Below are 27,915 nucleotides of genomic sequence, written 5' to 3' on the forward strand. Positions count from 1 at the left end.
AACCAGGATTAGCAGCATAGAAGCCAGAGCACCATATACCAACTATTGAAAACCTTTGAGTAAATGAGAATCTACTTAAACTGGTGGGAAAAATTTATATTAGAGGCTAGAATTTGAAAAATTGTGAAATCAGATTCATGCGTACAGTTGAGAAATTCAGAAAGCGAAAGCTCATGATATCCAAGACTTAAAGTGGGTTGATGACAGTGCAACAAAATTATTATTATATAAGAATGGTACACTAATTTCTTTTACTGCATTCTACTTTCACTTTTATTTTATTGCTTCTCTTTTTTACCTCACATCCAGTTTTTCTCAAAATTTCTCTGTGACAATGCCCCAAACAATGGCCCATTCCAGATTTAGAAACTCTCATTGTCCTTGCATTCTTCACTAATTCTGTCAGTCTTTCTTCGTATATAATCAAAACTATCTTAGATTTATATTCATTGCTTTAGCATGTATATATATGAATAGACATATGCTGAAACCACATTTTACCCCATTATTTCTAAGCAGTTACCTATCAGTCACCATCCTCATTCATTCTTTTTCCATATTCACTCATCTCAGTCATCAACTTCAGGTCACCAGTTAGAACAGACATGTCAAACACAAGACCCGGGGGCCGGATCTGGCCCGCAAAGTGGTTTCATGTGGCCCGCGAAGCCATCCTGGAAACAGTGAGGGAACGGCCCCCACTGCCTTGGCCCTGGCCCAGAGACCCTCCTTCTGCCAGAGACCCTCAGATCTGTCCCACTCCTGCCCAGGCCCCCATAGGCACCCTTGATGCGAACATTGTAGAGCTGGCCATGCCCACCCAGTAGGCCATACGCACTCTAGCCATGCCCACCCAGTAGGCCACGCCCACCCTGGCCATACCCACCCGGCTCCTTGAGGGCAACCGCAATGCTGATGCGGCCCTCAATGAAATTGAGTTTGACACCCCTGAGTTAGAATATTTTTTGTCTATGGACTACATTCATTCCATAATTTTCCTCAAAACTCATCTCTAGGTCTTCTGATATCACCATTCATTGGAGATTAGTATATTGCCAATTTATGGACTCCTATTTTGAGATGTACCCATAATAATATAGAAGGCACCAATTTATATTTTGCTGATATACACTTTAGCCCTTTTACTCATAATTAAGTTTATTGGGATATATTTATTTATCCAATGTCACAAGATCAGACTGCTAGTTCAGTTCTATTCCATCTTAAATCAGGCACATGACATATTTTTCTTTCATTAATTCATCTTCTTTATTTCTAACTTTAAGGTTAGATAATAGTCAGTTTTAATACATCCTGGTGAATATGCCATAAGCACAACCACACTCCAGTTCCACCCCAAAATTGTTCATGCTATTCCTTATAAGCTAGGCTCTCTAAGCCAGAGACCACCATTCAACCTAACATGCTGCTGACTGCATCCCATAAGTAGGATCTACAGTACAGGCAGCATGCTGATATATATTCAGGGTGCAAAAGTATTTAATATCTATGAATAAAGAATTATGTACAAATGGGGATTTAAATATAATGACCTAAATGGACATTCACTCTTCTTTAAATGCAATTTGTATTCTAAAAATGTTGAGCAAATAACTATGAGAAACAATGTAACAGAAGCAGCAATTTTTTCAGGAAACAACATGATTTTATATGACTATATCTGTATCTGTTCAGTCACATATAGCATATTCGTGTGCACACACGTGTGTGTGTGTGTGTGTTCGTGTGTGTCTATAGTGTGTGTGTTTGTGTATGAGACAGAGCTGAAATAGCTCAAATGTTTTGGGCCTTCAGGCAAGAACATAATGATTTTATAACATTTTACCAATTTTGCAAAATGTAGATCTTTTACTTTTTTAAAACAAATAATGCTTTAATTGAATGTCAGTGAGCACTGTTTATTACCCCTGCAATACAGAGTAGGCATTTCTGTGCAGCACAAAGTTGCAATGTCTTTCTGTATGCTGTTTAAAAAAATTGTTCCAACAAAACAAAGAAGAATGCTCAAGTAAGACACATTGATACTCCTGTAACTGTTCTTAGCTGCAACAGATTTTGAATACTAACCATGCATTTGGTAAGCATAAGGTGTCTGGCCTGATGCTGCCGTGCTGAAGCTGGATCCATAGCTAAGAAACCCACTCTGACCAGGTGAATGGCTCAGGCTATCTTCTGTTTTGATGGCTTAGGAGACAAAGAAGAAGGAATATATATTAACAGGAAGCTGATACGAAGCATGCACAAATATTTGATGCACTAAGATCATTTTCAGTCGTGTTTGTTCCTATTTTAGTGTTTCTCCCCCACCTCTAATTCATCCAGCAGAAGATGGAACAATTTCCAAAATAAAGGGAAATATGACAACATTTTCTGGATAAGAAAGGGAAGGAAAACTGTAGGTAGAATTGTTCAAAGGCAGGGGGCAATTTGAATTCCAACTCTTATTCATATCTTAGTCCAGGGGTGTCAAACTCGCAACGTCACGTGACGTGTCGTGATGTATCGTGACTTTTTCTCCACTGCCGGCAATGGGGTGGGCGCGGTTTTGCCATGATGCATCTGGCCCGTGGGCCGGCAGTTTGACACCCCTGTCTCAGATAATAAGGAAGGTTCTATTAATGGCCTTTCAACAGAATTAGAAATTTTTGTACAACATTTAGCTTGTAGACATTAATTGCAGGGGGAAGCCAGAAATGTATGGAGAACACCATATGAATCACATTTCACCTTTAAAATAGAAGAGAGCCCACTGCAAGCTGAGTGTCTGCCCAATAACACTGATGGTTGCCTCTTGCAGCTATTTAAAAATTGGAGCAAATTTCTTCATGGGATAACAATGGCACACAACCTTGTTATTTGCAAAATCATCTCCTCATGAGAACATCTGTCTGTTGTACTAGATATGGGCATTCTCTGCATCCTATCCCTTAAATGTTGCCACCTAGCATGGCCTAGATAGCACACCTTCATGGTACATAACTCTTCCCTTTGAAACACCCTCCCTGCCCTCCAGATCTGGCACCTTATCCTCCTGGCCTTCCAGAAATCTGTAAAGGCCTGGCTTTCCCACAAAGCTTGGGGTAGTATGAGTCTGGGGCTCAGGGAAGCTCTAAATATTATTCTAGATATGTTGCATTTGGGCACCAGGAGGTTTTTCATTGGCTTTTATACTCTTTACTGTTTTTACTACTTGATTATTGTTTGTGAGTTGCCATAACATTGGCAGCTATAGAAATCTTTTAAATAAACAAACTTCCCATGCCAAAAACAAGCTAATTTGTTTGAGCAACCATGAGTGATTATAAGTTACTACTGCCGACTCCATAATTGTTGGTATCTGAACTGGACTTTTGAGGGTATATGGTAGGAAGAAATGTTTTTGTTTCCCTGACATTTATATTCTGATTGCAATCGGCAACTTGAATGCAGAACACTCAACACATTATAGGCTTGACCACAATTAATCTTCAGTGACAGATGCTTTCTGGAAGCCTGTTTCAGACAAAGAAATAACTTGGCACCAAATTAATTTCCACATAGTTCTCCGTTTTGTCTAGGAACTTGGGATAGTTTTATTTTTTAGCCAAAAAAGAATAGTACTTCATTGTTCTTGGTTGCCTGCCAGGTGGGATTTTTCAGAATGTACAGAATTGCATGGTGGGTGTAATGAAGAGGGAGGGGGGAAAAGAAGAGAGATTATTGTACAGAAGATGTAAATAGGTAATCTATAGGGTATGTAAGGAGGGACGCGGTGGCTCAGTGGGTTAGGACGCTGAGCTTGTCGATCAGAAAGTCGGCAGTTTGGCGGGTCAAATCCCGAGTGCCGCGTAACAGAGTGAGCGCCTGTTACTCGTCCCAGCTTCTGCCAACCTAGCAGTTCGAAAGCACGTAAAAATGCAAGTAGAAAAATAGGGACCACTACGGTGGGAAGGTAACAGTGTTCCGTGCGCCTCTGGCGTGTAGTCATGCCGGCCACATGACCACGGAGACGTCTTCGGACAAGCGCTGGCTCTTCGGCTTTGAAACGGAGATGAGCACCGGCCCCTAGAGTCGGAAACGACTAGCACGCATGTGCGGGGGAACCTTTACCTTTACCTTTATAGGGTATGTAACAACAATGCAGACCTGACAGGCAGATGGCCCTAACTACATATCTTTGTGGACCACTGCAAGTCCTTTGGGATGGTGGTGCTCTACAAATGCAATAAATAAATAAATAGATAAATATTTTTTTTTTAAAAAACATAATGGACCAAAGACACCAGTTAGCCACCAAAAGACTACTTTTCACTTGCTGTTAATAACAACTGATTAGTGTTTTTCTTGGCTTTTATCCAGCTAATATAACCTTACATATAGTATATAAGTATGATTCCAGGGAAAAAAAATTCTCAAGACACCACAATTAAAATAATCCTGTTTTTATAATCCTGTTAAAATAGTCCTGTTTTTCCACTGTAGAAAGATTGAATAAAATAGAGCTGGAAGGGACCTTAGAGGTCTTCTAGTCCAGCCCCCTGCTCAAGCAGGAGAACTTATACCATCTCAGACAAGTGACTGTCTAGCCTCTTCTTAAAAATCTCCAGTGATGGAGCGCCAACGATTTCTGGAGGCAAGCTGTTCCACTGGTTAATTATCCTCACTTTCAGGAAGTTTCTCCTTAATTCCAGATTGCTTCTCTCTTTGATCAGTTTCCAACCATTGTTTCTTGTCCTGCCCTCTGGTGCTTTGATGAATAACGTGACCCCCTCTTCTTGGTGGCAGCCCCTCAAATACTGGAATACTGCTATCATGTCTCCCTTATTTCTTCCAAACCCAAGCCCTGGAGCCGTTCTTCGTATGTTTTAATCTCCAGGCCTTTAATCATCTTGGTTGCTCTTCTCTAAATTTTTTCCAAACTCTCAACATCCTTTTTGTGATATGGTGACCAAAATTGGCTGAAGTATTCCAGGTGTGGTCTTACTAGGGTTAACTTTTTTTGGCTGCTGCTGCACACTACTGGCTCATAGTCAAGTGATCGTCCACTAGGTTGTTTATGAACTGATTTTAAATTCTCTTACTCATTTAGTTGACCAGGAACTCATTTAAATTTTTAAAGTTATGTATCTTTTAAAAGTCAGTGTCAATTTATTATGTTTCAAAAATCATAATCCAGGATATATGATGGATCATAAAGAGTTCCTAAAAGGGACGCGGTGGCTCTGTGGGTTAGGACGCTGAGCTTGTCGATCAGAAGGTCGGCAGTTTGGCGGGTCGAATCCCGAGTGCCGCGTAACAGAGTGAGCGCCTGTTACTCATCCCAGTTTCTGCCAACCTAGCAGTTTGAAAGCACGTAAAAATGCAAGTAGAAAAATAGGGACCACTACGGTGGGAAGGTAACAGCGTTCCGTGCGCCTTTGGCGTTTAGTCATGCCGGCCACATGACCACGGAGACGTCCTCGGACAAGCGCTGGCTCTTCGGCTTTGAAACGGAGATGAACACCGGCCCCTAGAGTTGGAAACGACTAGCACGCATGTGCAGGGGAACCTTTACCTTTACCTTAAAGAGTTCCTATAGAATATATGTCTATGTAAGCTCTGTGAGAAGAAAGTACAGAATTTCAAGGGTGAGGAATTAAACATGTCAAACACTTGCATAAAAAAGCCTCGGCAGATTACAAAAATGTTCGATGTTTGAACCTCTCTCATGGCCAAGTATTACATTTTATTTCATGCTTGATTAAAAAAAGAATATAATGTGTCATGAGTCATAACATACATTTAATAATTAACTTTATCTTTGCACTGTTCAATTATAATAATAGCTCCTTATTTCTATTCTTTTAAATTACGTATATATGAATGCTGACCTAGAATGTTGAAGAACTGATTAAGGGCAACCACTGTGAAAAAATTACAAAATCTTTAAAGGATGTCTTAAAAAACCTAAATGTGTATATAAGATTAATTAAGAAGCAATGCAGTGGGTTAGTATGTGTAGCAATCCATTTTGAATTTCTGGAATCTGATATTGCTACCTATAATTTACCACAAAACCAGTCATGCCAAAATAAACTGAAACTGAACTGGGTTGGCAATTTAAATTTAGATTCAGTATCAGGAAACTTTTACGGTCTAGGTCTTGGAACAGTATATAAAATGAACATGCTGACTTATGTTGTGTGACTCATTCAGTCAGTGTAAGCCTACAATCACTTTAGGTTGGTGAGGAAGAATAACATATGCAGAGTTACTTGCATATACATAGGAAATTGAGTGGATCAATATAGTTATTTGCACAGACCAACCTTTGGGCCAGTTATTTTGCTTTAACACACATACCATGCTCTTTACACTCTGGAGAATTTTAATTTACAATTATCTGGATAGAAGTAATTGAACTGCATCAAGTCTGTAAGTCTAACTGCATCATTATCTCTTGAATTGGAAAACCAAAAGATTACTGCAGTGAGTTATTAAGAAGGCTATCTCAGAAGAGTATCTGAATGGTTTAGTTCAGGATTTTTCATACACTGGAACTTGTTCTCAGAACAATTAATTGAGTAATGTAAAACTGGTAATAAAACAAAACTTGTGATTGTTGTAATTTATTTATGCTAATTTATATATTGGGGTTATTTGATTTTCCCCTCTATTTCTTATGGATCCCCATCAAATTCTCATGGAAAGCCAGAATTCCACAAACCCAGTTTGAAAAATCCTGCTTTAGTTGATACATGTTTCAGCAGCTAAGCTGACCACCAACTCATGATACTAGGGTCATATTCTGGAAGGGACCTAGTCCAACCCCATGCTCAAGTGGAAACCCTACATCATTTCAGACAAATGGTTGTCCGGACTTTTCTTAAAAAATTCCATTAATGAAGCACCCACCACTTCTGAAGGCAAACCTAGGCAGAGATTCAAAGCAAGTACCTACTCTCTGCAATTTTGCCCCAAGGGAAATAGGCAAATGTAAAATATAATAGAGCTTTGGGTGGGCATCAGAGCTGTTCCCAATTTTCTACTGAAGTGGTACAAGTATTGGCAACAATATTGTATATATAATATTTTAAGACAGACAAAATATGACTCTGGTGTCATGAATTGGTGAGCAGCTTAGCTGCTGAATCTTGCATCAACTAAAGCAGGACTTTTCAAACTGGGTTTGTGGAATTCTAGGTTTCCATAAGAACTTGAGGAAGATCCATAAGAAATAGAGGGAAAAATCAAATGACTCCAATTAAATTAAATTTTAATTAAATTAAAATGAATAAATTACAACAATCACAAGTTTTGTTTTATTACCAGTTTTATATCACTCAATTAATTGTTTTGAGAACAAGTTCCTTTGTATGAAAAATCCTGAACTAAACCATTCAGGTACTTTTCTGAGATAGTCTTCTCAATAACTCACTGCAGTAATCTTTTGTTTTTCCAATTCAAGAGATATTGATGAGTTAGACTTACAGACTTGATGCAGTTCAACTATATCAATCCAGATAATCGTAAATTAAATTGTAATGAAAACAATTAAGAAAGCCAAGTTTTTCTTATTAACCTGTACACTACTTACAATAGGAAGGTATTCCATATGGTTGTCCAGTTGGTGGATATGCAGTATAAGCAGCAGTTTGCTGGAGGCCTGCAGTGTACTGAGTCTGCCCATAAGTAGCCATTGTTGCAAAGGATGGAACTGTTACTATATGGGGATAATGTCTAATTAAGAAAGATAGAAAATTACATCAGTTGATCACTTTTGGCAATGACTATGGGATGATATGAATAGTTAATGCATGTATTGGAAAGGAAAACTAGTTTTTCCTCCCTCAAATAATGTATATATTTTCTGTAAAAATAGTAACGGAGAGTTAAGAGAGATTTTTTTAAAAAAAAATTCTTTAATCTAATTTTCTGTTTCGGAAAGGGTGTTATTTTAAATTCATGGCCACCTTTCCTCTGGATAAACATTTTATGTTTGGTATTACACCAGTAATTCTATTACAATCTTTTGAAATTTCAGATCTATATTTTGCACTGTAGCCTGCACTCTCAGAGGCAGCTCTATTACAATCCACTGAGGTAATTCAGCTTTCCAACTCTAGAAAAATGTTGTGATTGGAATATCAATCAAAACTGTCCAAAAGGAACTTTGTGCCATAAAGGCCATAATAGCGACGGTTATAGGATCACCACCAAGTATTAGCAATATCTTGGTTTTGCCTGACAGTGCTTCGGTCTAATAGTCATTACCACAGGTGAGTAGAATTCTATCAAAAACAAAGACACATAAAGCAGAGGATAGGATGAAAAAAAAGATGCTGATGGTAATGCCCTTCATACTCTGAATGATTTCATGCAGCAATTCCTGATGGATTTTAAACAGACGATGGGATTTATGTATGCTAAAGTCAAAGCACACAGAGTTGCCTTCTAAAAACATCCAATTAGAATGGAACTCCTACAAAGCAATTGTGTCATGACCTATCCAAAAAAGACAGCTGGTTCAATTATATCAAAGCTACCGAAGGTCAAAGAAAATCAGCAAGATATCATTCCTTTACTTCTCTCGCAGAGCAGTCAATTCTGCCATAACCAGCTGTGACCCCTAACCAAAATGGATTCAGAAATAAATATCAGTTTCTTCCAAAGAACATACCGGTAGATTTGGTCAGTAATACTGCTAAGCTTGTAAGCCGCCCTGAGTCTTCGGAGAAGGGCGGGATATAAATGGAATTAAAATAAAAATAAAATAAAATAAATAAATAATTAAATGCTCAAAATTTGACACCGACTCTAGGCTTATAAATGGAGATGTCCAAATCAGTAGTGATATTACTACTGCTTCATTTAAGAAAGTTTGGACCAACCCCTCATAAAAATGATTAGGTGCTACAACATTTGCTTGACTAACCTATGAAAGCTTGAAACGAAATTTGGGTACATTTAATTCAATAATAGAATAATATTGCTAAGTAATCTGAATTAGTTTAAACACATGGCAGATGACATCATATTTTGTACTTTTGTACTCTTTTACAATTTGATGCCAATTACACACACCAGACTGCAATTCCCCCTAACTTCCAGCATACATCATCAAACTATAATGAGACTAAAAATTCTGGGGATTCTTATCCCAACCTATTGAATAGTCAACAGATAAAGGAAGACTGTTTGTCAATAAAGGCCAAATGCTTCTTGTGATTTAATATTTGCTGTGATATGTACACATTATCAAAATAATAATTTGCCTTTAGAATCTCTCTCTCTCTCTGCGTGTTTGTGTGTGTGTATGTATATATATATTCATTTATTTATGCTTATACTGATTAGCATCAACTTATCATTTCTACTCAGAATTAATCTCAGAGAAATCAGAAGAAATGTGTAAAGAAAATGTACTTCATATCACAGTGGAATATTTCTATAATTGGCTGACAATTCCTAAAAACAAATGATTTATTCTCACAGCAATCATTCAATGTAGCTCTCTTACTTGGTAGTGTAGAGATGAAAAGAATGTTGAGGTGCAGATTTCCTGTTGCCTATAAAACAAAATTAGTACAGTTAATGCCATCAACTACCTGTATATTAATGCCAATGAAATACTATTCTGTTAATTGCTTGCCAAGATCTGTGAATAACTGCAGTACATAAATAATAATCACATTCATAATTGTTCTCAAGGTTATGGGATATGTTAATACAACATATCTGGATCCAGCTAAAGAAAGTATTAGTACTCAAATGAGAGACAATGGATAAGTGCACTGTTCTTTGAAGGGGACATTTTAATGGCAGTAGAACATTTAGATAAGTTATTTAGTAAAATGAGGAAACAAAGTCATCAGCATTCTCAAAGAGATATCAAACCATTAGACTTTACTTATCCCTCAAGGGTTTGAAAATATCCATCTCTGGCCTAGAAAAGTCTAGCATGACAGAATTAAGAGCTATTAACAAATACACTGAACAATTCTTAGGAAATTGTTCAATATCTTTTTTGGCATCTCTACCTTAACCATTCAGAAAACCAAACAATTTTGTTAGATTGTTGTAAGATAAAATGGACAATAGTCATTAGTTTATAGTTTTATTTCAAAAGTTTGTTTTAATTAAATTTTTCAATTCTAATTTGAAGATACCATAGACAAAGCACTCATGTGTTGTACCAACATATGATTAAGACAATATCAAGTGATCGTCTGCCCTACACACCTTGTACTTTGTACTGATACTAAAGAAGAGTCACCATGCATAAACCTACATTCATTTTCTGGGCACAATAGATGTCACTCAAGTAGTACTAAATCTGAAGGCTCTTTTCTTACATTGTCAACAGCCAAGATAATTGCCAAAAGCTAGTTGGTATGATCTAATTTCCAGCTCAGGCACAGATAGGATAGGATATGTCAACCATCGCATTTGGCACTTTCAACTAAAGAAGCTCCTGGCTCTTTAGCTTGACCAAGAGTGTAGCTTTATTGGAAAATGCACCTAGGCACAGCAGAAGCAAAGTCAGTTCTGGGATTTCCCCACAAAAACTCACATAGGTAACTCCCCTTTTCCTCTCTGGGCCACCCGCAGTTCATAGTTCACCAACTGAGTTCAGTTCTTTTGCTTTGGGAAAATCTGTCTGCTCCGGTCAAACATTCTTCATGACTTGGCCTTGGTTGATAACGTCTCTGGGACAACAGAAGGTTCACTTGCATTCCATAGCCTCCCCTGTCCTTAGGAATTTACCACCCTCCTCCCCTCACTATTTGGCAAAGCTGCGAATGAAAGTAGTTGCAGGCAACTATGGAGTCGAGTCAGGTTTGACAGGATAGCATCATTGTCATCATTCTGTAATCCATATATATGGCTTATAGTTTTGTCATTCAGATGTTAAAGCAAGATGGGGCTCTCAGAAAGCTGTAAGTTGTTGGGAACAGCTTCAATACTTATTCACAACAGTTAAGCACACTGCAACCAAATAAGGCTCCTAGTTTTCAACCACTCTCAGAATAATCTGAAACATTAAAAATCAATAAAAAACTAAAAATAAGGTCCCTTCCCCTCTCCTCTCTTGTGTTTCCCAAACAAAACAAAGTCTCCAGTTGGCATGGATGAAGACATGTTTGAAAATGTATTGCTAAAACAGTGAGATAACCATTTAAGCTTTTAAATGGTTGGAAGTGAGGCTTTTAATATTCTCAGCCATTTCACCTCTCCATCAAAAATTTTCTTTGCAAATAATTCAGGTCACTGTAAATCTGTATCTAAAAATATACAAAGAAATCTGCTTTAGATTAAGGATGATGATGATGATTCCCGCTATCTTTTTTGCAAGGCCAACTCAAACTATATCTCAGCATTGGCAAGGCACAATGTATAATTTCCATTAACCAGTCTGATTGCAGGTATTCATTCTTGAAATCCCTCGTTGATCAGTTATGTGTGTTGCAATGTAAAAATAATTCTCTCTCAGATTATTACATCACTCTGAGTTCGCTTCACTTTTCTCATGTCTTGCTACCTTTTGAAGGCAGAAGATAAGGCAGTTGAAATAAAATGGTGATTGCTTTGTCAAAGCAGCAAACAAAAGCAAAACATAAAGAGAGCTCGATTCCTAAGCAACTTGTAACTCTACTATAGTTTGATCTCAATTGCATTTTTAAATTGGACTGTTTACTTTCTTCAAAATGCTAATTAGCAGACTAATTAACTGATAATGGATATCCCATTTACAATAGCCTTCCATTTACAAGCTGCCTTTGTTTTGCAAATATTAAATGAATAAGAATGTGCTTAATATGGTAAATTAGCATTTTGATATATTAAGGCTCAACACAACTAATGCTAATATAAGGAATCTTATTAGCATGGACAGTTTTCTACTTTCTCCAGATATTTCCTTTTAATTATTCCACCATTTAATATTTTTTTCTGGATTTCTGCTTTAATCTTTCCTTCAATCCAGGAAGCACAATTTCAACCAACTATTTTTTAAGGTTCCTTTTTGCTTTAAATTACCTTCCCCTCTCTGCCAAGGAATACCTGATTTATAAGTACCGGGATGAAAGTTCGTATTCTCTTACAAGCTAAATTTGAACATATTGATGTTTTCTTTTTTAAAAGGAAACAAAATAAAAATAACTAAAAAGTTCTTTGGAATTTCAGATTATCAAATATTATTTTAAACCTACTAATTTTTTTAAAAAGCCACTTGTAATAGATGCTAATTATGAAAGTTTAGCTTACAGTTTTTCCATTTCAATAATATTATCTCACTGATGGTACAAATTTTTTTCTCTGAGCCAGCTTTCTTTTTGATGCCATTACAAGGTAACTCTAACTTCTATTGCTCTTGTAAGTCCAAGGGACTGAAATAGATCAAAAAATAAATCTGGAAGATAGGTGACTAGTTCATCTGGAAATATTTATTTCTCATTTGATCCAGTGAGATTTACTCATGCATTTCAGCAACCGATGCCATGTTGCCAGTATTAAAAGTACAACTATTGTATCTATCTATGATCCAGGATCTCCAAGTAATGGCTTACTGATGCACAAAGATGGAAATTGAATAAGGTTAGAATTGTAGTCTCATCAGATAAGCTAGCTTTGGACTTTCTTTCGGGGGGGAAAGGACAAAACACATTACTGTAGAAGTCATGGCAGCAATTTACAAGACAATGCCTGCTCAAAATTATTCATATTTTCAAATCTACAAGCAAGATTGTGATCCAGTTTCTGTCTAATATATTATGGTTGCAGGATTAGACATATTTGCACACCAAAAATTAATCATTCTACTTAACAAGCAAGGAGCTTCTATCATCTCCCTTTCAATAGGCAGATAGCTGGACTTTTAATTCCAGCAAACAATAGCTAGAACTCTATTAGCAAAAACTTGTCCAGCAACATCATTTGCCAATAATTTAAAAAACAGATTTAACATTCCATCTTCTTTTCCTACCCCCATTATTTTTTCATACTGTCCAAGTGAAGACAGAAAATGGGAATTGGGGTAAGTAAGGCAGATAAATTTCCATTGCCTAACCTCAAATGCCAAAAGAATGTATCTTAACACTTGCCAAGCATGAAACTTCAGACCGCAGTTTGGAAAGAAGATTGTGTATGCGTGTGTGAAAGAAAGAGAATGAAAAGTAATTATAACACTGTCAGCCTTGGATTCCTGATCTTTCAAAAAAGCCACATTATAAGAGCAGCATCAGTACATCCTGCAATAGACAGGAATCACTCAAAAGACCATTGCACCATTCTTTCTTCTGTCCATATCGCCTCTAAATTATGCACGACCAAAAACAGTAATATTGTATAAGATTTCATTTTATAATGGGTTTCTATGAATGTAATGGAACAACTGAAATCCAAACACATTCAACATTTTAGAATATTCACATGCATGGGATATACTGAAGCAAATGAACTGGCAAGATGAAGTGTATTTATGGATTTACTTGCAAATGTGTAACAGTCAATTTTGATTATGTATACTCATACTCTAAATGCAGAAACACGTAGCAGGAGAACTGAAACTGGAGCAACTTGGAATAATGTTTAAGGCATCCTCTGAATCTTCCCCAAATAAAAATTAGGAACAATATTTAAAGCAGGGAAGACTGGAAATTAAAGTACCATTCTTTTTAGAGACTGCTAGAGCATACAAAGCCCAAGGCCAAAATCAGAGTAACCAACAAGAATAAATGCATTCTTAAAATCTGCTACTTTTCTAACATCAGATAATAACCGAAATAACTTTGAGCTAATGTTGACATTAGAAATGCAATACTACAAGAGGCTTTCAATTACTCATAGCAGGCATATTAAATCTCATTATTTTTACATTTAAATAAAAATATTTCCTCAGACATTTTCTGCTTTGTCCTTTAACTGCCCTAAAACCAACAACCAAACAAAAGCCAGTCTTGAACTCCTCTTTGATCTCAACCTAGTATTCTCAATTCTGACCAGCTATATCTCTGCTTTATCTAGAGCTTCTTACCCAATGGTCTATAAATTAGAAAAGCTGAAATGCTTTTGGGGTGAGAAGGAGCTGGACTTGGAATAATAAAGATCTTCCACGCAATCAAAAAGTAGAGCATCTTCTATACACCTTATTCATTCAGAAAAGAACCACAATTAGGAACAATCCGCAGAAATGGTTTTTTTCCTACTTCAAAGAAAAAGACTGATACAAACCTAGGCCATATGCTTGTTCATTCTGCCTTTTACAACCCTATCTATGCAGTCACAGCTAGGCATCTGAAGTTGAAGGAGAACTGTCAACTTACCTTCTATGTCATCTGGAACCGTAGCATAAGTGTTAGAAAGGTTAAGCTTCAAAATGTCAGGATACTCTTTATTTACAGTCAAGCTGGGTGGTGTCACTAGATCTAGCATTTCCTTATACCTGGAGGAAATCAAAAGGGGGGGGAACCCAGATAATTTATTCATTAATTATGCACGCTTGCTAATGACTCCACTTTTTTCCCTAGGAATACACATATTAAAGCTGATTACTTAAACCCAGCCTTCATATAAATTCTACATAAACAACATTCACGAAAAAAGTTTTCGTCCAAGGGAAAATGCTGAATTAAAAATCAAGCACTAACTTTCCTCGGAGATTACAGCTATATTTGATTAAATATTTTCCTGTACATCCTGGATTTTGCCATCAGATGATTACATTTATGTATTGCTTAAATACCACAAGGAGCAAGGCACAGTTTCTAGTATTACCATCGTTTTCCAATGCACATGATTTTATCTAGAGAAGACTGCAAGTCATCACACAGTTTTAAACAAGTTCTTAAGAGCACTGCTGTTATGGAGGATTTAAAAAGAGGAGATCATTAAATGGGAAAGATCCAGGTTAACATGCCCAATCAATTTATTACTGGGATGAATATGATTTAAGAAGACTTTATTTTTTGTAGAATTGGGTTTAAACAAATAAACCAGTGTTGGTCAACCTTGGTAACTTTAAGATGGGTGGACATTCGTACTTGCTGGGGAATTCTGGAAGTTGAAGTCCACTCATCTTAAAGTTCCCAAGGTTGAGAAATACTGTACTAGACTCTCCCTTAAAAAAATTCTTTCTGTGATCAAGACATTTAATGTCAAGTCAATTAGACACAATTTCTAATGTTAACTGATTGGCTTTCATCATATTTTTCTTCAAAAAATAGTAAATGGGATCTACACAACATGCAGCATTTTCAGGGATGGATCTGAACAAATTCCCATGCTAACACTAAGTAATGATGCTTTGCAAATTTGGTGAAGCTGCTGAAATATTTAGTAAAGTCAACAGCATTCCTGGGTGATCTGAAAAAAGCCCAACTAGGTACAAAAGTCACTGAACTTCCTTGAAGGAGAGACCAAAAACTGCAAAATCTCCCAGGAGATAAGACTGGAAATCATTTTTATAATTTTATCAAGAAATAAGTCATGACCATGTAAATCACCAAGGTTTTTACTCTTTATGAATCTACATTTGATATATTCATTTTAATTACTGAATTAGTCTATTCCTCTATTGTTGCCTAACTACTATCCAAGCTACTCTAAATGCAATCAGTATTAGAGAAAGAGAAGGGTTCTTTAAATTCAATCCATCAACTCCCCTGCCCCCAATCTCGACAAATTATGTCTCCTTATAACATTTATAATTTTCTTACAAGGAGACAAGCAGATTTTAATGTTTTTTTTCTTTCATTGAATTGTGTCTGATTCTTGAAAACTGCTTGGACAATTACCTGCAGTTTTCTTAAGCAAGGGTTTTTCAGAAGTGGTTTGCCATTGCCTCCTTCCTAGGACTGAGAGAAAGTGGCTGGCCCAAGTCATTCAGATGGCTTTGTGCCTAGAACTCACATCTCCAATTTTCTAGTTGGATGCTTTAACCACTAAATCAAACTGGCTCTCATATCTTAAAAATACATATTAATATTTACTGCTTGAGTTTTTCAGATATCTCAAGTTTTGTTGATTATTTTAAAAACTCTGATAGCTCAAAAGGATGCATAGTTCCTCAGAAATTTGATTAACACATCTGCAATTAAGTAAGAGACAAAGGGATTACTGAGAACAACATGTTTCCTACAAAGTCATTTGGGAAAAAAAATCAGCTCAGGTTTGAGCACTGAAGATGCTTATACAGTTGTAGAAAATCAGTATACATTCCTCCCTTTCACCATCCACATAACTGAGCATCAAGGAAGTCACTCATGCAAAGCCCAAATTATATAGAAAAAAATCTCTACAGACAACAGCATATTGCTAAAGCAATTATGGTATTAGCTGCATCCCACTCAGGTCTACTTCTGCAGAATAAAGGACCAGTATGGCATAGCAAACAGAGGACAAGACTTTGGTCATATCGCCCCAAAGCTTTTGGAGCACGTCTGTCATGACCCCAAAAACGTCTTTGGACCGCGCCCCTCCCACAGCTTCACTGTAAGTACACTTTGGAGATTCCATAACTATCTGCTGGTCTTGCTCTTGCTCTCGTCTCGCTCTTCTTAGGGCGGCACGCGTCATCCTCTGGCCTCCTGCAACATCCGATGAAACTGTATCTTGATCCCCTCCAACACCATTGTCCTCTATCTGTCTGTCTGCAACATCTTGAAGCTTTCCCTCGCCGTATCCCTTTACAGCTTCCAAAAATGATAGGGGGGTTGCTTTTAACACATTGCTATAAAAATCACGTGCCTGGGCCACAGTAACTAGACGATGTCTTTTACCTTCATGCGTCACCACCAGTCCAACTGGAATCTCCCATCTAAACTTAATATCACATTTCTTAAGTTCCTGTACTAGAAATGCAAAATCTTTCCTTCTCCTTAAAATCTTCGGAGGAATCTCTTTTAAAACCAAGACTTCTTGCTCAGCCACTACCAGTTTAGTATCATAAGCAGCTTGAATGACTTCATCTCTAATTACTCTCTCTGTAAAATAGACCACCACATCTCTGGGTAACTTCCTTTGTCTTGCAATCCATGAATTTACACGAAAAATTTTGTCCATATTTCCCTCAATTTCAGATGCTGGCTGGCCCAATACCCCTTCCAGAACCTCAGAAATCAGCTGCTTTAAATCTTCTTTACAGTTCTCCTTTAAACCCCTGATTCTAATAGCATACTGCATCTGATGATACTGAGCAAGGCTCAATTCTCCGTCCATTTTATCCCTTATATTTTCATTTTCTAATACCTTTGCTTCTAATATAGAGTTCTTTTGACTGAGATCCTTCACTTTTACATCCAGCTGTTGCACACATTCAGCTACAGATTCAATCATAGACAACATGTCCACCCTCATTGCTCTAAACTTCTCTTCCATCTTCTTCTCCAATTTCTCCATTTTCTCCTCCAACTTTTTCAACTTTTCATCCATCATGTCAGACATCAATTGTGAATGCTTTCCAAGAGCATCTTGTAAATCCTTAAGCGTCAATGCCGGAGGAGGTGCAGGAGGAAGCAAAGCTTGCAATGAGGTCTGTTGCACCAGGGAAGACCCCGCACTCCGAAGAGCTTTAGAAGTTTTAGCCGCCATCTTCCCCCAGTTTCACTTATTGCACACTTTCACTTTAAAGCTATAAAATCCATTGAGCTAGAGAGTAAAGATAAGAGTCCACATCACCTTGACCTCCTGTACCGCTCTGCCTGCATCTTGATAATCAAAAGTATTTCCTTTTGGCAGGGGTGGTTGCTAACGCCTGGCTCTGCTCCATAAATCCCGGAGCAGGGGCGCTGCGCAGCTCGGAGCAACCCAGGCTTCGGGGGGGGCTCAATCCTTCAGCCGCCCAAACTCTCAGCTCAGGCGGCCCCGGAGAGCTCAACCCCTACCTGGGGCCTCACCCCCTCCTCTTCTCCCGAGGAGGGGGCTTCAAATCCATCTAAACAGCTGATCGACGCTGTTTACGATGGAAAAACACAGCTGCGGAGCGGACAGCCCGAAGGCGGCTGTCTTCGGCGCCGCGAAGATTGCTGATTAAATTTTTAAATTAGAATGTTAATGGATTAAATTTATCATAGAGGAGAAAGAAAGTTTTTTTTTAATATTTAACACAATTTAAGATGGATGTTATTTGCTTGTTAGAAAAGTATATTAGGGTTATGGACTAAAAGTATGTGTTGAACTAAGAATGGGTATGCAAGCTCCTAATTAACAACAAGTTGTCTTACAGACTGCTTAAACCTTTTTTTTACTCTTTTTATTTGAACTCAAGGATGACTTGGAACTGCGAGACATTTGGCGTGATACATGCAAGAATTATTTTTGATTATGGTTTAGTTTGGTTGGAGATTATTAAGGTTAATAGATAGGCGCTTTTGGCGCGTAACTGAGAATTTGTTTAGAAATTAGAGAAAGGTTGGAGAATGTAAATAGTAGGTGAAAGTTTGTTTTTTTCTTTGTTTTTTTTTGAAATTAATATGAATAAGGACTGGGATCTGTTTTTCTTTTTTACTTTATTTGTAATATTAATATTGTTTGTATACATTTTACATGAGCTAGAGGGAGATAGAATTAATAGTTTATTGCTGATAACATAGGGGTGCTTATGTTTGTTTTTTGATTTTATACCCTGTATTTAGCTCTGGGAAGTGGGGGGGGGAGGAGGGAATGGGGGGAAGGGATAGGGAGGGTTGGGTGGGGGTGGGGGAGGGGGGATTAAAGTCAAAATGTATTGTAAAACTTTTTAAATAAAAAAAAAGACTTTGGTCATATCATGTGATGGGGACAAATGTTGTAGTTTCTCCTCTCCTCTTGCACTGTTACACTTCATACTGAAATTGCAATGGCCTTTTTTAGTATGAGAGACAAATTAATAATTTCTTAACCTATCCAGATTTCTTCTTTATATTACTGAGATAAATGTATGATGAAAATGAAGGAGATACATACACACACACACACTAGCCTGAGAACTTTGTTCTCTCCAGACTCTCAATCTCAAAAAATATACTGCATCTTCTAGTAACTACCTACTCAACCACAATGAAAAGCATCACTCTGCATGTTTGAAGAGATATTTCGTGTTTTTTTTTAAAAAAGGTCCAAAATTCAATATAGGCTACATAAGTAACTTCATATGAAGAACTATCTATTTCTTAACTAGACTTCAGCAGCAATTCTGCCCATAGAAAAATTAATTCATTGTTTGTGGATCTCTTTATTTTGCATTGTCGACTTCAGGAATCTTCACTGCAGTCATACAGATATATTTAATTGAAGCAGTACAGGAAAATATGTATCCTCCCCACCCTCCATAACCCATCCCATCTAATGTTCTGTTTTACAGCTGTACAGAGCAGATTGCACCATTTGTTAGACCTGTCGTCACTCTAGATCCCCTGGGGCTGCAACATTAAGGCAAAAGCATGACTGTGCTTTTAGAAGAGTACTCCCCAGCAGTGCAAAGGAGCAGAACTTAGGAGCTGACAGCTGGGAAGTGGGAAAGGGAGGAGAGCAACTTCAAAAGGTTCCTACTGCTGCTAATGGATTAAAAGCATATGGAAGGTTCCAAGTAGGCCCTGAACCAGCTCACCTTTTGATTTACCCTTGTGGGCCTTTGTTCAGCTACCTAAGCTGCAGATGACTACCTAGGCTGTGAGATAAAGATACAGCATAGAAAGGTAACAGATGGCATGGCAATGACCATAGGAAATGACAAAGGGGAGAGCAAGTTACTGAGGTTAAAGTCACTGACTTAAGGGATGCAGTATATGAGAGTAGCTCACCTAACCTATAGAAGGAAGCCTCTGCTTGCTAATATATGTAATAAGAGAAGTATAATTTGCTGTTTTCCCCTAGCATATGGCTTGATCTGAAATGGACACAGTGTGCCCTTTTTCCAAGAAAGCAAGTTTAATATTTCTGCATCAACAGACACAGTCAGGAAATCAGCCTTGGAGAGACTCTGCCAGCATAGTTAATATCAGACTAGAAGGATCAATGGCCTGGCTTGGTAAATGGCAACTTCCTAAGCTGTGATAACGTTAATTATGTCGGCATTTGTGAAAGCCCAGCATTAAGACATTTTCATTTAGTGCAAAAGAGAGGCAACTTCTCTGTCTGTTCTTGCATCTCATGCTTATGAATGGTCAAGTGTCTCTTTACAAGAAAACTCAGAAAGAGGACAACTAGATTCTGGATTGCAGGATGGAAAGTGGCTCTTAATCCCATCCCTCCTCACTCTGATAGCTCTTGCCCTTCAGAAAAGCTGCTGCTTATGTTCAGCAATATACTGTAGATTTTTAAGGTAATGGCCATGCTTCCAAGTTTTCAAAGAAGAATTTAACATAACCAACAACTTACCCTACATAAAAATACCGGTACTCTCCAATGCATTCATCACACGCAGCCTATAATTGTACAAAACTCCAAATGGATTACAGTTCTATCTGCATCCATTGAATCCACAGGCATATAATGTAATTAAAGTCACAAGTAGCAATGTAATTCAAGAAAGGAGTATTAAAATGCCCCCAGAGTCTATTTCCAATTATGTTTTTTGATTGGTACTTAATCAAGCATGCTGTCATGTGTGTTGAGAGCACAATTGTCTATAAATGCTCTGAAATCAGATTCTAATTTAAAACTGAAGATCTGGTATTACAATTTTCCCCAACCTTGCTGGGAATTATGGGGACAGGTGTCCAACATATATGTGAGGTACCAGAATAGAGAAAGCTGCATTAGCAGAACCTACACAATAACGGTAAACACTTTGATGGAGTAAAGTGAGTCAAAATATGAACCCTCTTGATTTAAGTTACTGTGGAAATTAACAATGAACAGTTACATAAAATGTAAAGTGGTAGATATGAGTATATATCCCATTGCGAACAATTATGTTTGTAGTTAATTGAATTCAGATGCATTCTGCTATCTAGTTTCATTTAGATTCATTAAGCTACATAATTTATATGCAAGTACAAAATGATTAGCCTTTGGCTCTAGAATACTGCCTAGAAATACCCTGTTCCCAGGTCACACAGAGTCAACAACGGAACTGGAAATTAATCTCAAACATTTCCCAAACATTATTTCTTTAAATACTACAAAACTTTGTGAGATTAGTAAATATATTGTGGTGCCATTATTAAAGGTCAGCCTATGATATTTACCAAGAAAATTAATACATTTGAAGTGAGTAATATATATTTAAATTATTTTATATCTTGCAATTCAGATAGAGCTGACTGGTGATAGAACTGATCTTTTGGTTATTTCAGTGCCAGAGCTATAATAATTACAAACATCAGAACAGGAACAGCTTTCAAATCATACATAATTTTTTAAAAAACTTTATATATATATATATATATATATATATATATATATATATATATATATATATATATATATATATATATATATATATATATATATATATATATATATATATATATATATATATATATATATATATATATATATATATATATATATATATATATATATATATATATATATATATCATTATATCATTACACAAGTCCTGCCTCTTTTATATATGCATTGTAACATTATACACATTTCTCAAAGGGAGGACTTGTACATGTGCTGTTGAAAACAGTGAGAACTGGTAAACTGTGCAAGAATGAACTTTACAACACTGTAGACAGCATCCCGATTAAATATTCTGGATTTTTGTGTGCTAACAATGTTATGTCCAGAGTTGATGGAAGATACAAGTGAATCAGCTGTCTTTGACCTAATAGTAATCAATAGGGAAGATTTAGTGACTAAAGTAAAAAGTACTGTAGCAAAAATAGCGAGTGAAGTGACCTTGTAGTGTTAGAGTTCTTAAGGAAAGTAAAAAAGAACATAGTTAAAAACACAAATTCAGAATAATGATAAATAAGATCCATGGGCAGGAGAAGTTAATATAAAAAGTAGATCAAGATGGGCTTCCTTAAGGAAGAGATGTTAAAAGCACTATTGCAAACTGTGAGTATGAAAAATGAAGAACTATGTAAAAACTGAGAAAGATCTGAAAACCCAAAAAGACAGATGAAAGAAATGGGAAGAGGTCACGAAACAAAAGTAAAACTCAGTAACTTAGGAACGCTGAGATAGTACTGAGTATTCAAACTCAAAATAAGCTGAAGTTAACCAAATCTGCTAAGAGTAACAAAAAGGATATCCTTAGATATGTCCAAAGTTGAGTAACAAAAAGACAGGACTTCTCAACTGCTGTTTTTGTTCGTCTTTTCTAACAAAATCTTATGTGGTCATATGAACTACACTTGAAGGTACTGAAGAAATGGTCTGGCTATATTATCCTGTGCTTGATTATTGAAGGATAGCAAATACTGTCCATATCTTAAAAATGAGGGAACAAATTATAAACCACTTTAAGATCAATATTGAGACAACATATAGAGTAATAAATATCTGGGAAAATTTGAGGGCAAATCACAAAGATCTGTAAGCTGCTTGAAAATAGTACACTAATTACCAGGTTAGCAATGATTTGTCAAGATCAAATCTTGCCAGGCTAAGATATCTTTACTTTGGCAAAACATTTATCAAAGGAATGCTGATTAGCAAAATTAATTAAGTGTGGGCTTGATGGCATGACAATTAAACAGATATCTTATAAGTGGCTACCCCAAGAGGGCCATCTATGATTCCTCATCAAATTGCAAAGAAACATAAATGATGACATTAGGATCAGTCCTAATGATTTGGATGAAAAGTGGTGAGAATCCTTACCAGATTAGCAAATAGCATAATATTGCCATTTTATAGGTAACACTCTACAAGAACAAAATAAAATCTTGGTACTGTAGTCAGAAGAATGGGCTAAAAATGACAAAGGGAAATTTTACAGATAAAAGTCCCAGATTCTTTATTTAAGAAATGAAAAATCAAATATTGAGATATATCATGAGGAATGCTTGGCTTGGTAAGAGCTTTTGCAAAAAGTTCTTGGAATAGTAGTTGATTACAAACTGTATATGAGCCAGCAGGGAGATGTAGCTGCAAAAAAACAACATATGAATTTTTAGGCTTTATCAAAAGAAGTATAATTTCCAAAATATGGGAAATAAATTGGTTTGCTTGATTCTGCCTTGGTCAGATGCCACCTCAATTCCTGTGTCCAATTTTGGGTGTCACATTTTAAGGTTTCAGAGAAATAGGAAAAGGTTCAGAGAAGGGCCATGATGATGATAAGGGTACTGGAAACTAAGACCCATGAAGAGAAACTGAAGAACCTGGGCATGTCTGGTTTTGTGAAGCACAGACTAAGGTGAATATGATAAAGGTAAAGGTTCCCCCGCACATGCGTGCTAGTCGTTTCCGACTCTAGGGGCCGGTGCTCATCTCCGTTTCAAAGCCGAAGAGCCAGCGCTTGTCCGAGGACGTCTCCGTAGTCATGTGGCCAGCATGACTAGACGCCAAAGGCACACGGAACGCTGTTACCTTCCCACCGCAGTGGTCCCTATTTTTCTACTTGCATTTTTACGTGCTTTCGAACTGCTAGGTTGGCAGAAGCTGGGACGGGTAACAGGCGCTCACTCTGCTACACGGCACTTGGGATTCGACCCGCCAAACTGCCGATCTTCTGATCGACAAGCTCAGCGTCCTAACCCACTGAGCCACCGTGTTCCTGTGAATATGATAGCACTTCTTCAAATTCCTTAAAGGATCTTGTGTAGAAGAAAGGAGGAATCCAGAATAATACATTTATGTTACAGGGTGGCAAATTTTTATTAGATATCAGAGAGCTGATATCTAATAAAACTTCCTAACAGAGAGAGCAGTTTGGCAGTGGAAACTATTTCCAGGAAGGTGATGCTCACTTCCTTGGCTGTAGAAACTCAAAGCCATCTCAATCTTTAGATCCTTACCCTGAGTTGAACTTGATGGCATAAATGGTCTCTTCCAACTCTGTTTCTGTAATCCCTAGGAATTTTCTATTGAGTACCACACATTTTAATCATGGGAGGGAGCAGTCATTAGAAGTTTGCCTTCAATTCAGAAAATTCATAGAAAATTCTAATTCTTCTTCCAAAATCCCTCTAAATGGCTCCAGCATTTTTACTCCTTAATTATTTTTCTATTATTACAAATTACTACAGCTGCCAGTTTGAGAAAACTGCGGCTTGGCTCACAGATTACAATAAACCATAAATTCTGGTTAGCATGTTATATGAATTATCCAACTATGCTTGGTAAATCATGGTTTGTAGAGAAAAAGGGGCCAGATTAGTAGCTTCTGATTCAGTTTTAGATATCAAATATCCTAAATACTATATTTCCTTGCCAGAATAGTTCAAGAGTTGTACTCCAAAATTCCAAGTTTTAAGATTTTAGCCCCAAATTAGTGGGCTGCATGTTATAGTCAACTTTCTCCCAACCTGTTGTACATCAGAAGACCCAGAATGACCAAAAGGTTGAGGAAGCTGGTAATCAATCAATCAATCAATCAATCAATCAATCAGTAATTCCCACTGATTTCAATAGGACCTACTTCATATATGAATGATTGGGCTGTAGGTTTTCTCTAACTACACTAGTAATTTTGATTGGGTGAGTATTTTTTTACAAAAAATAACAGTCGTGCCCTGTAACCCTAAATTTGGTCCGTTTTTAATTACTGAGCTTATTAGTTACACCCTCTCTAATCCAAACAGGAAGAGTAGGAGAGAGTTACATAGATGGTAACTATTGCTTTTTACTAAAGTAATGTGGGTTCTAAACAATAGTTTACCATAAGTTATTCTGATATATTTATTGGAGAATATCATTTTAAATAGGCCACTAAAGCAATTTTAAAAAGGGAAAGAATCACTTTGAAGCTTAAAATATGGGTTGTTGGTTTGATCTCTGAGCTTGGAGATTTGGCTACAGCCAAATTGCCAAGCTCAGAGATCAAACCAACAACCCAATTACCAACCCAAGCTACTAATATTAAAGCACAACTCAATGAAGCTTAAAATATATTTCTTATGCATTCGTTGAATTTTTTCATGCAAACTCCCCCCCCAAAAAAAACAAAGAAAAAGAGATCAGAATAATTCTTACAAGTAAATAGCAACAGACCACAACAAACTGAACATGAGTCAGCAGTATAATACGTCAGTTAAAAAGGTTTATACAATTCTAGGCTCCATCAATTCCTGGTCATATTCAGAAGAATTTCCAGTATTTCTAGAATGGAAATACTTATTTGTGAAAAGTACATCAACAGGAACAAATCTAACAATTTGTTTCTCTATTCAATCTAGCTTTCAAGGTTCTTGTTTGTGAGAATGAGATGTGATCCCATCTATGCTACCTTGAGTATATAATGGTATCAGCCTATCATTTTATTTTTATTAATAGTTTGTGGCACAGTACCAAAATATAAGTAAAATATTTTTTCAAGCTCTAAAATCTCACAAAATTTCAGATGAAAAAATCTCAAGGGATTTTGCAAGAGTCTGACTAATTAAAAACTAATTAAAATTAATTTTAAAATTAAAATATTAAATTGTTTTAAAAATAATTAACTAATGGTCCTGAGTAGAAACATTCATATTTGTATTTGATTTCTGAGTGGTATAAGTATATATGTTTACTTTGCATATTGCTATACATTGACTAGAATCTTCCAGAATAGGGATGTATTATGCAATAAACAAACAAACAATGTTAAAGTTAGGGTCATCTGGCTTTACATTACATTTAATGTATACATGCCTTGGTATCTATGAATACTGCATTAATAACATCTGGCTTATGCAATCTTCAACATTTTTTTATTGATGATATAATGCTCACCATGAGGAAGACGTGGCATTTAACTAAACTAATAAACTAATGCCCAAACCTAGATGCTATCTCTATACTCGTCTAACTAATGGAAACTAGGAAACCAACTTCAAATTCTAATTTCAGGTGGCAGTTTATTTAGGGACTGACAAAGAAGGGCCCTAAATTTTGAAGTTACCAAAAATTTCTTTGTAAACATTAAGGCAGAGGATTGTATCCAGAACATAAGATCTCAGGTATGTCTTTATTTGACCCTGATGAAATCTTAAAAAAACTAATCTATGCAGTTTTGGTTATTCTAATTTAAGAAAGGTAGAATTGAACTTGTATATATCCAAAGATCCGCAACAATTATAACAAGAAATCCACAGAAAACAAGGAAAACCTAAAGGAACTGAAAGAATCTAATCTAGGGAAGAGACAATTGAGAAGATATAAGAAGTGCATATTTATTATAAACATCTCTAAATATCTGAATGTCTATCATAGTTGATGGAGTAGATTTGTTTTCTGATTCCAAGACCCAAACTAACAGGATCAAATTACCAAATCAATAATATGTTTTGATTTGACAGGAATACTGTGACCATGAATTGGACTCTGAATATAATGCCCTCTCTCACATTAGAGGTTTTAACTACTGACCACTTAACTGGGATGCTGGAATTATGGAGTTCTTACAAGAATACAGATTGGAGTGCTTAAATTTTTAAGGCTTTAACTATCTTTATCATGGTATGAAAAGTAAATTATAATAGAATTTTAAATAGTCTATGATGGATTCTTCAATGGAAAGTTTTACAGGAAATATCCCTTCAATTTCTCACTTTAATGTGAGATATTCAAAGACTTTTTTTTCTGGACAGAGATAAATGAATGATACATATGCTTTGAAGTCAAGGAAGCAACATTATACAAAGATCATTGCATATAGTACATTTCCTTTATTTTAACCATCAGGCTTGCATAATTTTAATTTTAATTAGTATTTATCATGGAAAGTCCTGTTTCAGCCATGAAACATGCCAGTTGACATTTCTTCAGCTTAATCTAGCCTCACTATGAGGATCAAATAATAGGGAAACATAGAAAACATTCATTCTACCTTGACTTCTTTGGATGAAAATGAAAACAATTATATGCAAATAATTTTTAAATACATATACCAGGATATTTTATCACAGATGGCTATAGAAATGCACATAAAATCACTGAAATCTTGAATACGGCGGATGAGACCTTGGTAGTTTAAGGGCCAAGCCTGAATAGACATTTGATGGGAGATTTCCAAAGAACAGCTGAGTTTTAGGCCAGACTACAAAGCTGAAAGAATGTTTTCCCCCAAAGGTAAACAACTCATAACACTGCCAAGTAGACTACATAGATGTCTCATTAGCAGCTGAGCTTGACTTGAAGGTTGGGTGGGGACAGCTAACCTCAGATAACCCCCCAAAATCGGTTGCCCTAAATATACAAACAGAAGTAGCTGCAAATGAACAGTTTGGGAATCTAGGTCCAGATCATTTTGTTAACTTCCTTCCTTTCCTATATTTCAGATATGGTAAGGCAACTGTAGACAGTGGCTGCTGGCAGTTCTTCAGCATTTCACATAGAAGTCCTTCTCATCCTAATTTGGAGAAAGTTACCGAATTTTGGATCTCACACTGAGCAGTGAACTGTCCCTATTTGTGTATGTAGGTGCCATGTAAACATCTATCATGTAAAGTTTGACTTATTCCTCAGATAGGTTTTTAGAAGCTATTCCTTTATGGTGGTTTTTTTAAAAAAGCAAAACCATGCCAAAGCTGGAAATAGGCTCCCTTTACAAGAACGAAATATATATCTAATTGCAAAATATTTTTCTCCCCAAGCTGTTTCCCCTGAGACCATGAGCATTAACTGTCTATTATTTATATGACCAAATCAGGTGGTTTTTTTAACCTTTGAGAACTCCATTGTTAATGCCATATTCAGTACTCAGGGTCAGCAACAGATCCTACAACAGGAAGAAGGAGCAGAAAGTTGGAAAAACAGTCTCAGCACTTTTTCAGAATTCCTCAAGAATGCCGCAGGATTCATTTCAATGAATTTCTCCAGATTAAATTAATGTGTAAAAGAAATGAGAGGAGT

The 27,915-nt window shown here is 36.5% G+C and overlaps 1 protein-coding gene across 9 annotated transcripts in view; it reads right to left on the bottom strand.

Moving 5' to 3' along the window:
- The window catches only part of EYA2 (EYA transcriptional coactivator and phosphatase 2), a 127,540-nt gene that overhangs the window by 61,141 nt on the left and 38,484 nt on the right, over positions 1-27,915 (bottom strand). For 4 of the 9 annotated variants that reach the window (XR_014025723.1, XM_081322129.1, XM_081322128.1 and 1 more), the window contains exons 2-5: positions 14,304-14,422; positions 9,500-9,548; positions 7,577-7,719; positions 2,089-2,205 (exon numbers count right to left, since the gene is read on the bottom strand). Coding sequence is in view for 8 of the 9 variants with exons in the window: in XM_081322129.1 (XP_081178255.1) it covers positions 2,089-2,205; positions 7,577-7,719; positions 9,500-9,548; positions 14,304-14,412 (418 nt within the window). In the remaining variant the exon portion in view is untranslated. Of the gene's footprint in view, positions 1-2,088; positions 2,206-6,308; positions 6,506-7,576; positions 7,720-9,499; positions 9,549-14,303; positions 14,423-27,726; positions 27,782-27,915 lie in introns of those variants that run through there. The other 5 variants (XM_081322131.1, XM_081322134.1, XM_081322132.1 and 2 more) reach the window with 5 other exon arrangements.

The sequence above is a fragment of the Vipera berus genome, assembly GCF_964194415.1.
Source record: "Vipera berus genome assembly, chromosome: 3".
Taxonomy (NCBI): Eukaryota; Metazoa; Chordata; class Lepidosauria; order Squamata; family Viperidae; genus Vipera; species Vipera berus.